The sequence below is a fragment of the Myiozetetes cayanensis genome, unplaced genomic scaffold, assembly GCF_022539395.1.
Source record: "Myiozetetes cayanensis isolate MyiCay16 unplaced genomic scaffold, myiCay2020 scf3, whole genome shotgun sequence".
Classification (NCBI taxonomy): domain Eukaryota; kingdom Metazoa; phylum Chordata; class Aves; order Passeriformes; family Tyrannidae; genus Myiozetetes; species Myiozetetes cayanensis.
The window spans coordinates 30,063,155-30,077,569 of NW_026087521.1; the positions used below are offsets into that span (position 1 = coordinate 30,063,155).

The window sequence follows — 14,415 nt, forward strand, 5'->3', positions numbered from 1 at the left end:
TCATTCACAAATAAGAAATTCATTCAGCACTTCCCATGTGCAGGCAGGTGATCAGCCATTTCCAGGAGAGCAGTGCCCCATCACATGTAACAGTGACCGGGGAAAGCTAACATCATCACTCCAAATATCCCCCCCTTCTTCCTTCTCACCACCGACTTCATATACTGAGCATGATATTATATGGTATGGAATATCCCTTTGGTCAGTTTGGGTCACCTGTCCTGGTTGTGTCTCTTCCCAGCTTCCCATGCACCCCCAGTCTCCTCGCCAGTGTGGCAGTATGAAAAGCAGAAAAGGCCTTGACTCTGTGCAAGCACTGCTCAACAACAATAAAAACATTTCTATATTATCAACCTCAGAACAAATCCAAAACACAGCCCCATACTAGTCACTGTGAAGAAAATTAACTCAAGCCCAGCCAAAACCAGCACATCACCTTTAGATATAAATGCACAAAAGAAAACTTGATGCATTTCAATATCTAAGAAAGCCTACAGCATTTATCTAATTTCCCCCTGCCAAAAAGCCTAGTTAGCATATTAATGCACATTCATGTCTTACTGTTCAGCCAGTAAGATACTAAAGTCAGTTCAATAGGATAAATGCACCATTCCAATGGCTCTACACATACAACAATAAAGGCTTGTGTGCTTCAAGTCTGTGATGTGATACTGAGCCACCAGCTGTGATGTACTGACAACAATGTAGTCATGGAGATCATCAACCTGCTCTGTTCCCAGTGGAACAGATAAAAGGGGCACCTCTGGGAAAACTGGTTAGTGCAACAGTGTTTGGAATCTGCACTTCAATGATTTATTTATACTTGCAAAAACACCAAAGATGGAAAAAACCCCTGCGTTTCTTTATCCCCTCAAGCACTTGAACAAAATTTATGCAAAATACGTAACTGAAGAAATGTTTTCCTGTATTCCTTCCTCCTGCACCCTAATGAGTTTACTTCCCCAGAGTAAAATTCCCAGTTATGTTTTACAATCCCATTAATAAGAAGAGAACTTGACCTGCAATCTATAAATCATTGTAGACCAAAGCCTCACACTAACAAACAAAGCCTCTCCTTAGGCCTCCCTATACATTACTGCCTTTATCCATCACAAAAGCCTGCCAGAACAAATGAGTCTGGTACTAAGTCAGTAAATACAGGCTGCTAAGAGAGGAGGCTATCTCTAGAACTGAGGATCCTTTATGGAGAGTATCCTGCCTCCAGGTGTTTCCCTTAAAACTCAGTAGTGATCTCCCTGGTTGCACTTACAGAGCTATATGATGGCCAGGGAGATGCTCGAGCAGGATTTTTGCAACAATTAGGTAAACACCTAGGAAGATAGGGAACAGGAGCATGAAAAGCTTTATTTATAAAAAATTATTTCATAAGTGTATCAAAAATTACTCAGAGCACAAGAGCACAGTAGATTAGACCTACAATTTCAAAACAAAACAAATAAAATCCCCACAGTATTATATTACTGAAAGATTCTTTCTGCACAGCCTATAAATACCAAGTCCCACATTTACCTGCTCAGCAGATGTTACTCAACAATTAAGTGACTATAAAAGAGGAAAATTAACAATGACCGATCACAGCAATCAACACCAATGTGGACTTGAAACCTTTAAAACAAACACAACCTGTCCTGTATCCTGGACAGGATCACAGAGGACAAAAATTCTATCCTTTTACTTTCTCTTTGTCATTCCTCCACTTACACGCCCTTCTTTTCTCACCTTTTCTCTTTGACTTCAAGCTTCCCTGCTGTTTTCCTCCCTCAGATAATTTTTACCTGAGTAGGTTTAGTTCTGTCTGCAGATTTCTCTCACCTATCTCTCCTCCTATGTTCAACCCATCCCTTCACCAGCTCTTACTCTTTAAAAGGAAAAGAATAGACCATAACTTTGAAGCAAGCTCCCACCAGCTTACACATCTGTGAAAGTATTGGGCTTTTTCCTTCCACCATCAAACACACTAACTCATCCTCAAACTCTTCCTTCCCAACTGCTCCAGTGTTTAGTACACTAAAACTTCCCAGCTCATTGCTCTAAAAATAGTGCTCCGAATAGGGTCTCCCACTTCCCTGACCATATTTCCAATGTCCCTCTTCAGGGTCCCCTCAGTGTCACCTACAGCCTGATTTCAATAACTTGTGTGCCTTCCATAACACTATTCTCCTACATGTCTCTTCTTGTGCATACCTTTTCTCACTTGCTAAGAGGACAAAATGTCTTGGGGCTCTGACACAGTCCTTACTCCTCCTCCTCTAACTACTATTTCTAGGCTTTCCATCACCTGGCAAGCCTATGGTTTAACTACTACTGTTACTCCAGTCAGTCACAAGACCATCACTTCACTTTTGTTTTGCTTTACTCTGTCAAATCCACTGCAGCAGTTTTTCCAACTGACATATTTCACAAAGGATGTAAAACATCAACTTCAATCAAAATTGTGTATTTTTTCACAATGTCCCACATTATTTATTTCAGCTGACAGCACCACTATAGTCATTATCACTCCTACCCTCTATAGAAAATTTTTGACTTTTTCTTCTCTTTACACCCTGTGTCTTTGGTTGCCAACAGCCAGTAAAAAGCCTTGTTCTAACAGCAAAATCTCTGCAGAAAAGAGGTAACATACATATGATCTACCTTTGAAACTGGAGATTTTGTTTTTTGAGGTTCTTATTACTTTTATTTATGCCAACATTTCTACAGCTGTGTGTCCTCCCTCAAAGACAAAACCACTAAAACCTAAGAAATCACAATATAACTAGCCTTGTGAAGCAACTTTAAAACCATATCTGACATACGGAGTTAAAGCATGCAAAAATAACCTCAAGTATACAAAAAGTCCAAGGAGAAAAAATAAAATAACCTTCCACTATCTGTACCATGCTGCTCCCAGCAAAGAACTTGGGCTGCTAAAAACTCACTGTAACAATGCACAGGGAAGGTAAGAAGAATTAGACAGCTACTTGTGCATATAGATTTTTATTGAATTATTAAAAGACCTTTAGAGTATCTGGGTGAGTTGGCTTATTAGTGCTAGCATTGTTGTAATTAAACTAATAAGAGGTTGTTATATCTTGACTAGACTGCTAAAGCTTCAATTAGACTAAAAATAAATTCTAATTATTGGATCTTCACACTAGGCATGTTCTTTCCTAGCCTATAACTAAACTGCACAGATAACACATATACACACTGTACACATCTTGGTGATTTTCCCTTCACACTATTTTCAATCTCTGATCTTTTCTTAAGTTCATAATTTCTCTGTCCATCTCCTGTAGCCAGAGAGTGGGCCATTAAGACAGAAAATATTCTTGAAAGAAAAGCAAAGTCACTCAAGGTCTACATTCCTTGACAGACGCTCTATATAGCTTTGAAAGGACACAATACAACATTACAGTGTTTTAGATGTATCATTTCTATCAGTACAAAGAGTTGTTTTTATTTCAACTTGCTCCAGTTTTTGGAAAGGAAGACAGACTTGAGATAAAACTGTCCTTGTTAAAACATGCAGTAGGATATATTGTTCAACAGCTACTCCTGAATGTGAGACTCTTGGAAGAAAATGAAGTCTTCATCTCAGTCTCAAAAAACCATCACTGGACTCCACACACATGATATAGTTTTAAAAATATATATCACAGGAAATTTTTGAGAACAAATATTGTCTACCATCATGTAACATTTTACTTGGCAAACTGCATCTTCTTACTATTTGTTTTAATTAATTCATATGGTAGCGTATACGTGACAAAAAAAGTAATTATATGCAGTTATCCATCAGACATGAAAGCATCCCAGGGGACCTTTCCTTAGGCACCAAACAACTAGTTTAATGCTGTTTCATACTGACAATAAAAGGGATGTTGTATATGATTTTATTAATTAGAATTAATCAGAACAACTTACTGAGATTCCAGTTCATGGTCTAACCACCTTCAGCACTGCACTTCATGAGAAATATGTATTTAAATCTGAATTGCAAAATAATCTTTTTCTTTTTCTATTTTAGTATGACAACTTCTCATAATTTTGAACTGTGAATGTCAAGAATTTCAAAATACCACTGTTAGTGTTTTTGTTTTCCCCTATTTTGAAAGGGTAGTAAGGAGCATTAATAATTTTGTATAGAAACTACAAATATGTATGAGATTCTTCTCAGGAAGAGACAATGCCGATTGTACTGCATTGATGTATTTAGAACTCCTTGAAAGACAGAACCTGTAAGCAGTGATAAGGCCCCTGTGGGTGGATTAGACTGCATCTGGAGTTTGGGTAGGGTCTAAATCATGCAGCACATTTTTGCAAGCTATCCAGTAGATTACTGCCTGTTTTACAGAAAGAAGTGGTGAGCGATACCATACTAGTTAGAGTACCATAACAGATACAAACACTGCTATTGCTCTGTACTCTTCATAAAAGAGTATTTGTTTTAAATTCAGTTTCTCCTAATGTAAGGCATTTCTGCATCTTTGTCACAGTCCTTGGGGATCCAGCCTCTATGCATTGTTAAGACTGTGTCACACTTTTAGACTGAGGTTTTAAAAGTTGCAAAAGAAACCCAACCAGATCGTAGCAGGAACTTTTCAGCACAGTGAAAGCACCTAATTATTTCAATAGTCACCTCCCAGCTACTGGTGAAAACTGGAACAATGAGGAAACTAAGGCTTTAGTTTCTTTTCTCTTTTCCTTGGAGGTTGGAGATTTAATTAATTAATATGGAAACTTTAACCTTAATTTCTCATTTAAAACTAAAATGAATCATATGTTTTTATTGCTGGTGGAAAAGGGTTGCCCTCAGTACAATAAAGCCTCTCCTTAGCAGGAACAAGCAGCAAAACGAGTTTAAAAGACTTCTTAAGAAGGTCCCTTTATGTGACTAGTTTCAGCTTTGTTTTTAATTGTAGTAACATCACTGTCAGTCCTGGCTATGGGTGGATGATAGAATCAGTCTGAATGTAACTCCTGTAAAAGTTAATAATACCTAATAACACTGAATCATTTCCTGCAATTTGTACATGTACAAGTGGTGGAACTATCTGTACCCCAGTATGCACCATGCTTTATAAACTGGTATGAGGGGACACTACTTGAACACTTTAAGTCAGGAATATGCTTTATCATTTTCCTGAATTAGAGTCATGGCAGACAAGAAGGGTTTACCCCACTCTGACACATTGATACATTAAAACTTGATAATTCTTGTCTTGGTAATTCTTCATATTTAGATTTCTCAACAACATAATGATGGAAATAAGATGACACTGCCTTTGATGAGAACAAATGTTAATAACTGATAATACATAACACTGCTTAATATTAATGTTCCATTTTAACAGCAATAATATTTGATTAGTTTTTAATAGAGATTTGGAAATAAAATTCTGCCCTCCTAGAGCAAAAGTTTTTCTTTCTGCTTGATTAGTTTCCCAACCCAACCCCAAATGACAAGCTGATGATTCAAACACTGCCAGCTGATGAAGATGGAAATCTTTATTTCTTAGCTATATGTAATACTATTGTCACATTTCACTTACAAAAAAGAATTTATGTATGAAGGGAGAAGTTTCAGTAACCTTCCCAGGTTCTCAAAACTGACAGTACTGTAGAGCTTCTACGTAGGACTCTCATCCAAAAAATACAGTGCATACCATGAAAACAGACAAGTTAGCAAATAGCCCAGTATTGGGCTATTATTAAAGCTATCATTAAAGACTCAGAGAACTTAATAGAATATATTTTAATACCCTGGGGTTTATCTCCATTACTTACACTCTTACCAATATTACATCAACTTTAACAAACAATACATTGTTGATAACTGTACTTGGCCAATAAATGCAATGCATATTCTACTGCAATTTGATTATTACTATTTATCTTTTATAACATTTTTTCCTCGTCACTGCAATCTGTAGAAGTCATATTAATTTTGAAAATGTAATTTATTTTTGTAATCCAGTCATTTAAACCAATAAGACTAACAGTAAGATTAGGTAATTAGGTAAGTGAAGAAGTGTATTGCTTATATTGTTGGGGAAGAGGGCTGAATAATACATTAGAAATTTTATGCAACCACAGGGATAAATTAGCAAGTCTTTCCAAACAGAATGAGAACATACAACTCTGAGCTACCTGATGAGGTCCAAGTAAGTGGCATTTTTGACATGTTTCAAACATCTCTGGAAAGAGACAATTTATCCTCTTAGATTGCTTACTTCCCTCCACTGACAATGATTCAAATCAAGTCAGTTTATTCAAAAGCAGATTTCTTAACTGAAAACCTTCGCCCCTCAAGGAACAATCACCAGTGAAGCTGATGCAATTCTCAAAGTAGACAAAGTCACTCAGTCTTTGGTCTAATTTCATTTGCTACAATTGAAACTGGGACAAACATGACAACAGCAGAGAAAGTACAGGAGTTACTTAGGAAATAGAATAAATTAGAATATAAATGGAAAACAGTTTCAAAAAATTGTTTAATATTACTACATGATCTCAAATTGTTAAGTTAGCTATGTTGTATACTGTGCAACTAGTACAACTATATTCCCAAATATCAAAAAATAAACATTATGATCTACACACCCATAAGGTAAATTTGTGATGGGTAAAGGGTTGACCCTGGTCAGCAATTTAGCATCCACCAGCTCCTTCCTCACTCCACTCTCCAGTGGGATGGAGGAAATAATGAAAAAGCGAAACTGAGAAAAAACTCATGGGTTGAGATAAAGACCATTTAATAAGTGAAGGGGAAAAAGGGGGCAAAAAAGGGATTCAAAGGCCATCACTCTCCAGTTCCCCCCATCAGACTGGTGCCCAGCCAGTCTCTGAACAACAGCCACCCCAGAAAGAGTATCTCCATTTTTGCTGCAGAGAACGATGTCACAAAGTTAAAACACAGCACTATACAGACTGCTGTGAAGAAAAATAACTCTATTGTGGCCAAAATCAGTATCTGATGTAAAATGGCCTCTGGATCAAGTAAAATCCTCTTGATAAAGAAATAAAGAACTCGGTTTTCTCAGGTCATATTCTGTCTTGATCTTCACAAAAAGAAGACTGTATTCTCCTGTCTTCTATCTTAAGCCTGCTCTCCTCACCATTTAACCAGCAATCCTTAGCAACACTTCTGAAGTGATATCAGATTTTGCACAGAAATAGATGAAATATACTCCTCTAGATGCATCAGAATATCTTGGTAGCCAAGAGTCACAAATTTTATCCTTAAAAACCTTTTCAGCGTAATTCCACCATCACAAAAGTAGAGGGCCTTAAACACTATTTGAAATATATCCTGGAGGATGATCATCAGTTTGAGAGTACTGCAGGTGTTACTTTGGAAAAACTAATTATACTTCATCAGAACCTCTGTTTTTGTAAAATGTTCGTGTTAGGTAGGCTGTACACCAAGGATGCTATATTCAAAAGCGCCTACACCTGGGCAGCACAGCATAATCCATACCAAACCTGCCCACAAAATATCTGAAACTTCATAATAACCTGAGGCAAAAAACAGATTTCAAAGTATTTGGTATAAGGTTTACAGCAAGTAAATGAAGGAATCCCAGTTCTTTAAGTATTGCTTTACAGAGTCCCCTAAGGGAAAGCTAATTGTGACGTAAATATTAACAAATGCTATATTTATAAAACAGAAAGTTATCTACCATAACAGTATCTAGGGACATCACACAGCTTTGGAGAAGCACAAGTTCTTTCTAGGACAGAAGCCAAAGCCTTCCACAATTCAGATGAAATTTATGCAGTTTTTCCAGACCCACACTGAACCCAGCTTTGAATATTTTTATATTTGTTCTTCTACCTTAAGGACAAGTTCCACCAATAGGAGCATCATTACTTCTGTTTATTCTTTGAATTTTCACAGTATTGAGGCACAAATCAAAATTGTATTTAGTGAAATTTGGCTCTAAAACAGAACCAATGACATGCAATTTTGCAATATATTTGAAGTCTGAGAAGTGTAAACGTAGAAACAGCTCTTGTACCTATGGGCTCCAACCATTACAAGAAGTCTTCTCTGAAAGGCTTTGTCTTTACTTGACATTTCTACACATGGTGTTGCTTGCAATTAAAGCCACAATAATGTCAGAGTGAAGAAAGGCCATCTGCTGAGAAAGGGAAGTTGGGACTGTTTCAGCCTTTTAAGCTGAGGTACAGGACTCTTTTAAAAAGACTTGGTGTTACACTATTGCTATTGTGCCCTTTGCTGTTACTTAGTTTAGTAACAAGGTAAGAGTCTCTTTCCAGAAATAAAAAATCTCAACACTCAAAAAGGAATATTTGGACTGGAAAAAGGGTTGTAATGCTAAAAGCTCAACTCTGAAGACCCATAGGTCTTTCAATTCCCTGTCCCTTCTCTTCCACAAAAACAATCTTAAAGCTTAAAGTTGTAACCTTGTTTCTAGTCCTGCCAGCACATGACCCTCACAGTCAGGGTCGGACAGCCAAGGCCAGGCCTGGACCCATGTACCAACCGTGCATAGTTAAGTGCGGTGTGTACACTGCAGCTACAGCACGTAACCAGCAGCAAAGCCAGGCTGCTTTTCCTGCTGAGGTAGCTTCACCCTTGGGTGGGAGAACCTCTTATGGAAGGAATACAACCTCCTGAGCTTTGTTCACATGGGCACATCTTCTTAATGGGACTTACTCCCACTAGCTTCAATGCAACCAAGCGTTCCTAGATCAGGAACATTTTTAAGTGAGAATTTAATGCATTCAAACATAGAAATATGGAAAATTATTATTTCTATGTAAATAATGTGTCCCAACCTTTTATTTACTTATACATATCTTCTGAAAGCAGTTAAGCAGATTGATAATTACCACCCAGAACAATGTTATTTACCTATACAGAAGCAATGGGTCAAAGAAATCTTCTCAAAAAAACATTGTATTGAAATCGTGTATTGCACAAACTGATGAATATACTTAAAATACAAATGCATCAGCCTCACATAAGATAATCAAACTGTGTCATCATCAAACATTTCAATGTTGATCAAAAAACTTGGTTTTTTTTGCTTATAGCATGCCTGGCAAGTTCCACACATAGCAACAGACTAATTTGGGCCACCTGGAGATCACTAAGAAAGCACATTTTGTTTTTGTGCTTTCATTCAGTAGAGTGACAATAGAGCCACAGAAAAAGTCTTCTCAAAGCACTTGATTTCACCATAACTCCATTGCTACTGTGACCCTCTTAAAAATGAAATGGCTTACGAGTTTCCAGAAATGCAAATCCCCAGCCTAAGCCACAGAATATTCTCTAGGGGCTATAGGATAAAAAGTGGTTGATGCTTGAAGTTATACTGTATAACTTGCAAGGTACTGATGTCAGATGCCTGCTGGAACATGATGAGGGGCAAGGGATTTGTTTCTGTATGATATTTAGTTCTACTTCTCAAAACCGGCTTCAATCAGAAAGTTTACTGTATACAGTAAGCAGAGATGTATATGAAGCAGAATTAACAATACAGTCCTTTCCTGAAAACAGCCACGGATTCTCAAATCTAAATCTACAGATGAGCATTCCCACTGACATTAATGCAGCTACTAACTCAAGCAAGCTGCAGGCATTAACTTTGGCAGAGTTCAGCCAAAGAAGCAACCTTAAAAGGCCTTGATTCTTCTCATTTATTGTGTATCACCAGAGAACAATGCAGGTATTAGGTGGAACTGCAGAGTACCTTAAGCTCTACTCACAGATGCTTGACGTTCAATTTTATCTGAACCAAACTACTTATTAGTTAAAGCCCATTCTGCTGCCAGCACTTGAGCTTCATGGTAAGAATGGTCTGACAGCACACTGGCATTATGTGTTTGCAGAATCAGGGTTTTCATGAGGAACAGCAACAGTTAGCACAAACACTAAGAAACTGAGAAGAGGACTTTGGCTTTTGCTGCTGTAGTGGGGATGGTTTTTTTTCACCTGATTATGCTAGACTGTAAAGATGATTCTCTTCTGATTAAGTAGCTTGTTGCTCTCTGATACCATAAAAGCAATTCAAAAAATAAATCTTTACTTAGTCTGATTAACAGTAATAGTCTAGTACTTCTTAGTTCCTGGGAAAAGAGAATGGGAATAAGTAGCAGTGAAAAGAGAAACTAAATATTACACTCGTACGTTTTTCAAATGGTTGACTTTTAGACTGCCTGAGTATCTGAATACCATGGGAAAAAAAGGAAAAATTTTCTATCACAGAACCACAGAATATGCTGAGTTGGAAGAGACCCACAAGGATCAAAGAGTCTAATTCTCAGCCCCACACAGGAAAACCCCAAGAGTCACACCATGTGCCTGAGAGTATCACCCAAACACTTCTTGAACTCTGTCAGGCTTGGTGCTGTGACCACTTCCCTGGTGAGCCTGTTCCAGAGCCTAACCAACCCCTGGGTGAAGTTTTTCTTATATGCAGCCTCAACCTCCCCTGGCACAACTTCTGTCCATTCCCTCAGGTCCTGTCATTGGTCACCACAGAGAAGATAGAAACATGTTTCTAATTCCAGAACTCAGTCATATTAACTGGTCACCTCCGTGCTGATCAGATTTTTTATTTTTTTCAAGAACTTAATTGAAGAGATTAACTGATCAACATGCTGCATACCTAATTCATTGCACTGAATAGGTCTATCCCTTTGACAACTTATGAACCAGTGCATTTATCCCAAAGTAATTTATACAACAGAGCTAAGCGTTTGTACAAAGTATTACCTTCACAGTAGGCATTGTCTTCTCGAAGTGCTCGGAAGCCATCTCGACAGCTACAGACAGCTCTGTCATCTAGGTTTCGGCAGACAGAATGCTCCATACAGTTATGTCCTTCAGTGCAAAAGTCATGGCCTGTACAGAAACAAGCATGATTGAGGATTAAAAAGAATCCAGGGTTTATAAAACATTCCTGTCAAAGACAGTCCTATCTTTTTCTGTTAGGTCAAAAAATACCTTTCTATTGCCTGTGAGATATAGAAAAATAAATTGTACCAAGCATGAAATGGATGAAAGGAGTAGTAAAGGCCACAAGAACAGACCGTTTCTAGGTCTTCAATTCAATTTCAGGTTATGGCATTGATCTGAAGCAGCTGGATAGCTGGCTTGCTTAAATCCCCTTACTGTCTCCTTGTCATTCTTAAGTACTTTTACATGACACATCTTAATTATATATTTCTTGTTGTTTTTTTGTTTGTTTGTTTGAACATTCATAAAAGAGTTCAATAGCTTAGACACTCAGCATCTCATTTACTAGTGGGATTAATTTTTTCATAGCACTTTTTGTTCCCAGGTGTATTTATAAAATCCTTCCACATTTAACTAGAAGTCTTTGAATTAACACTGACTTATTTTGCTTTACTCTTCCCCTTATCTCTTCCTTTCAAGCTCCACTGACTGAATACTCTTCCCTTATTGCATCATCCTTTCCATCCCAGAGAATTTTATTTTTAAAATCTCACCTTTTAGCCATCCCTATTTCCTATTTTCCTATTTTTTCTTTTCCTTTTTACTGTGACCATTTTCCACTGCACTTTAATTAAAAATTCTTAAGATTATTAAGTTCTTTTCCAGGCTGGAAACTTAGTAGTTTTTAAAAAAAAAAAAAATCTTTTTGCTCTCATGAAATTTAATGATGCTATGTTGTTGAACACCATTAAATCATCCTTTATTACATTGAAATCTAGCTGGTTGTAGTAACTGACTTGAAGCTTCTAGTTTCCACATCTGTATATAAAGGTGTGGAGCTTGTCTCCTTCATTGTTTTATCATTACTTTCATTTGTTTCAAGTTTTCTTCTTTCACTGAAGTATTGGAATTAATCAAGCAACAGCTTGATTTTCCAATAACTATTTTCTTCTTTCAAAACCACAGGAGAACTGGGGAATATGGGTCAAACTCAGGGAACCAGGAGTGGTATGACAGCAACAGCTACAGAATGCAAGCTGGAATCAGGCTGTAACACAAGCCTCTTGCAAAATAGCAAACAACTATTTGTTAGCAGTAAAGATTATTATTTTTATCACTCCACCTGGTTTCTTCTTCAGACTTTGCTGTGAAAGAACTTCCTCTCCTAACCTTATAGAAGCTTAGTTAAACAAGCACTTGAAGAAGTACAGAGTGCTTGGGGCTCAGGTCAAAGAGGTCTTTTGCACTTGGACATCTCAGGAGCAGGATGAAGCAACAGGAACAAAGCAAAACAAGACAAGGAAACAGAGAGCCTGTAAAGGCAGAATGTTTTGGTATTTAGACCCAGTGACATGATCATGTTGGAAATATTACAGACCTACTGTGATGAGAGGTTAATATTTTTCTTTTTCTCTTTCCTGCTGTGGATTGTCTCTGCAACCTATAGATATGCTTAGGTAATGTTACTGCCACAGCTACCACAGTGCTGGTATCTAACACAGGTCATTAAGGAGCAAAATGCTCTATCCTTTTACTGTGTTAGAGGATCTTCAATACTCCTTGATGACAGCAGAAGTGTGTGTATGTATGTGTGTGTATGTATGTGTGTGTCAAGAGCAACCTCTGCCCATAGCAACATGTATTCTTTGCCTTTTTGTTGTCCTTCCCACTGAATCCTGAGTTCATGAAAAAGCAATACTCTTATTTCTGCATTTCCTGGCCTGTATTGGATTGTATCAGATTTTGGCATTAACTAACTAAGAAGATACATGTCATCCAGAAAGGGTGAGGGCTTTTTTACTGATTTTTTGGTATTCTTAAGATTCTCGACACTTATGCAGCAGCTGTATTAATAAACAAAATACACGCTGCTAAATAACAGCCTACAGCAACTTCTTGTTTAAAGAATAAGCTCCTCAGCGCATGAGAAGCCAAGCTAGCACAGTTCAGGGAGGATTAAAAATGTTCAGAAAGCACTCAACCAAAAGACATTAAAATTTTCTAGCTACACCAGGCAAAAGAAACAGAATTTTCTCTAAGCCACTGAAGATTTTATAGAAAATTATCATTAAAAAATCCTTTTTGACTGCAAAACCTATCTCCTCTTAAGTTCTTTTCTTCTTTCTTATCTCTCTGCTTGACGTCATTAATCATAACTTTCGTGTTTGCGCTGAGTAGCATAGAAACAACTATAGCTGCAGTCTTACTTTCACTGAAGTACACCTAAAATCAGTCCAAGAGTCTAACATCCTCTTTCATGCTAGGTATCAATTCATCTTATTTAGCTATAGCAGAAACAGATGTAGCCACTTCAAGATGCAATTGCTCATAGGTTTGAAGATACCAGTATTAGTCCAGATCAAAAGAGAGGGTCAAGGACACAGAGCACTTCCTACACGTCTGTCCTTTGGTAAGGATCAGACTGGGTGTAACACCAAAAGGTATGCAGCATACAAAATTATTCCCCAAAGCTCCTGCTTATAGATGCAGACTACAAACCCTAACAGGTAAACAAGTTACTCAAGCATTTGAACAACTGAATAGGAAGAACAGTTCTTTGAAAGAGATATCTCAAAGCACCTCAGAAAGATGCTGGCAAACACGGATATTTCTCCAATCCCATTTTGTTTGGACACTGGAGTGGGTGATGGGTATTAAATCACTAATTATATATATATGATTTCTTTGACTTTCCACTTATTTTAGGCTGGAATAAAACACATAAACATGTTTCACATAACGCTACTAAGCATTTTACAACAATTTTCAGATTACACAGTGCAGTTGTTACCTATTCAGCTTAAGATTTACAGTGATATCACAGATGTGAGTGTCCTATTCAAAATTATCAGGAAAAAGTCTATATAATCTATAAGAATGGAAAATTACACTGAGCTTATATGTATCCTGCTTAATAAGCTTATATACACCCTGCTATTACTTTACCTTTACAGATTTTGCAGCAACTGTGAGATAAGAGGATCTGCTGAGATTCTGGGCAGTTCAAAGTTGTACAGCTGTCTTTTGGAATACGCTGCATTTTGTGGTCCTGTTAAAATGAGGTAATTGATTAAAACTGTGAGATAGGAAATAAAGAAAATTATAACTTGAGTGGAGTTCTGGCATTGTAATATACAAACAAAAAGCTGTCTAGGCCAAACTCAAAAAAAACACATTTGAAAGGACAACATAGCACAATAGTAGCATCCAGAACACTCCTATATTCAAACCTCTTCAAGGAAGCAAAAGTGTGGCAACAACTCATTCTTCTCTTATCTTAGCTGTCAAGCAACTTGCCTCAGAAGTTTCTCTTGACATTATGCCTGAAGAGTAACAATTATTCTCAAAAACTGAGGCAGCAGATTCCAGAATCAAGGGTCCTCATAATGAATAGTCTAAAGAAGCTTGTTATTTATACAGCAAGTAAAATCAAACTGGAATATCTCTGATCTCACTGCTGTGGTAGTAACACTGAAGGAAAC

The 14,415-nt window shown here is 37.3% G+C and overlaps 1 protein-coding gene across 1 annotated transcript in view; it reads right to left on the bottom strand.

The window, feature by feature from the left end:
- NELL2 (neural EGFL like 2) overlaps positions 1–14,415 on the bottom strand; it is a 145,924-nt gene that overhangs the window by 68,414 nt on the left and 63,095 nt on the right. Inside the window, exons 11-12 of the mRNA XM_050323417.1 lie at positions 13,880–13,982; positions 10,751–10,879 (exon numbers count right to left, since the gene is read on the bottom strand). Of these exons, the coding sequence (XP_050179374.1) occupies positions 10,751–10,879; positions 13,880–13,982 (232 nt within the window). The remainder of the gene's footprint in view (positions 1–10,750; positions 10,880–13,879; positions 13,983–14,415) is intronic.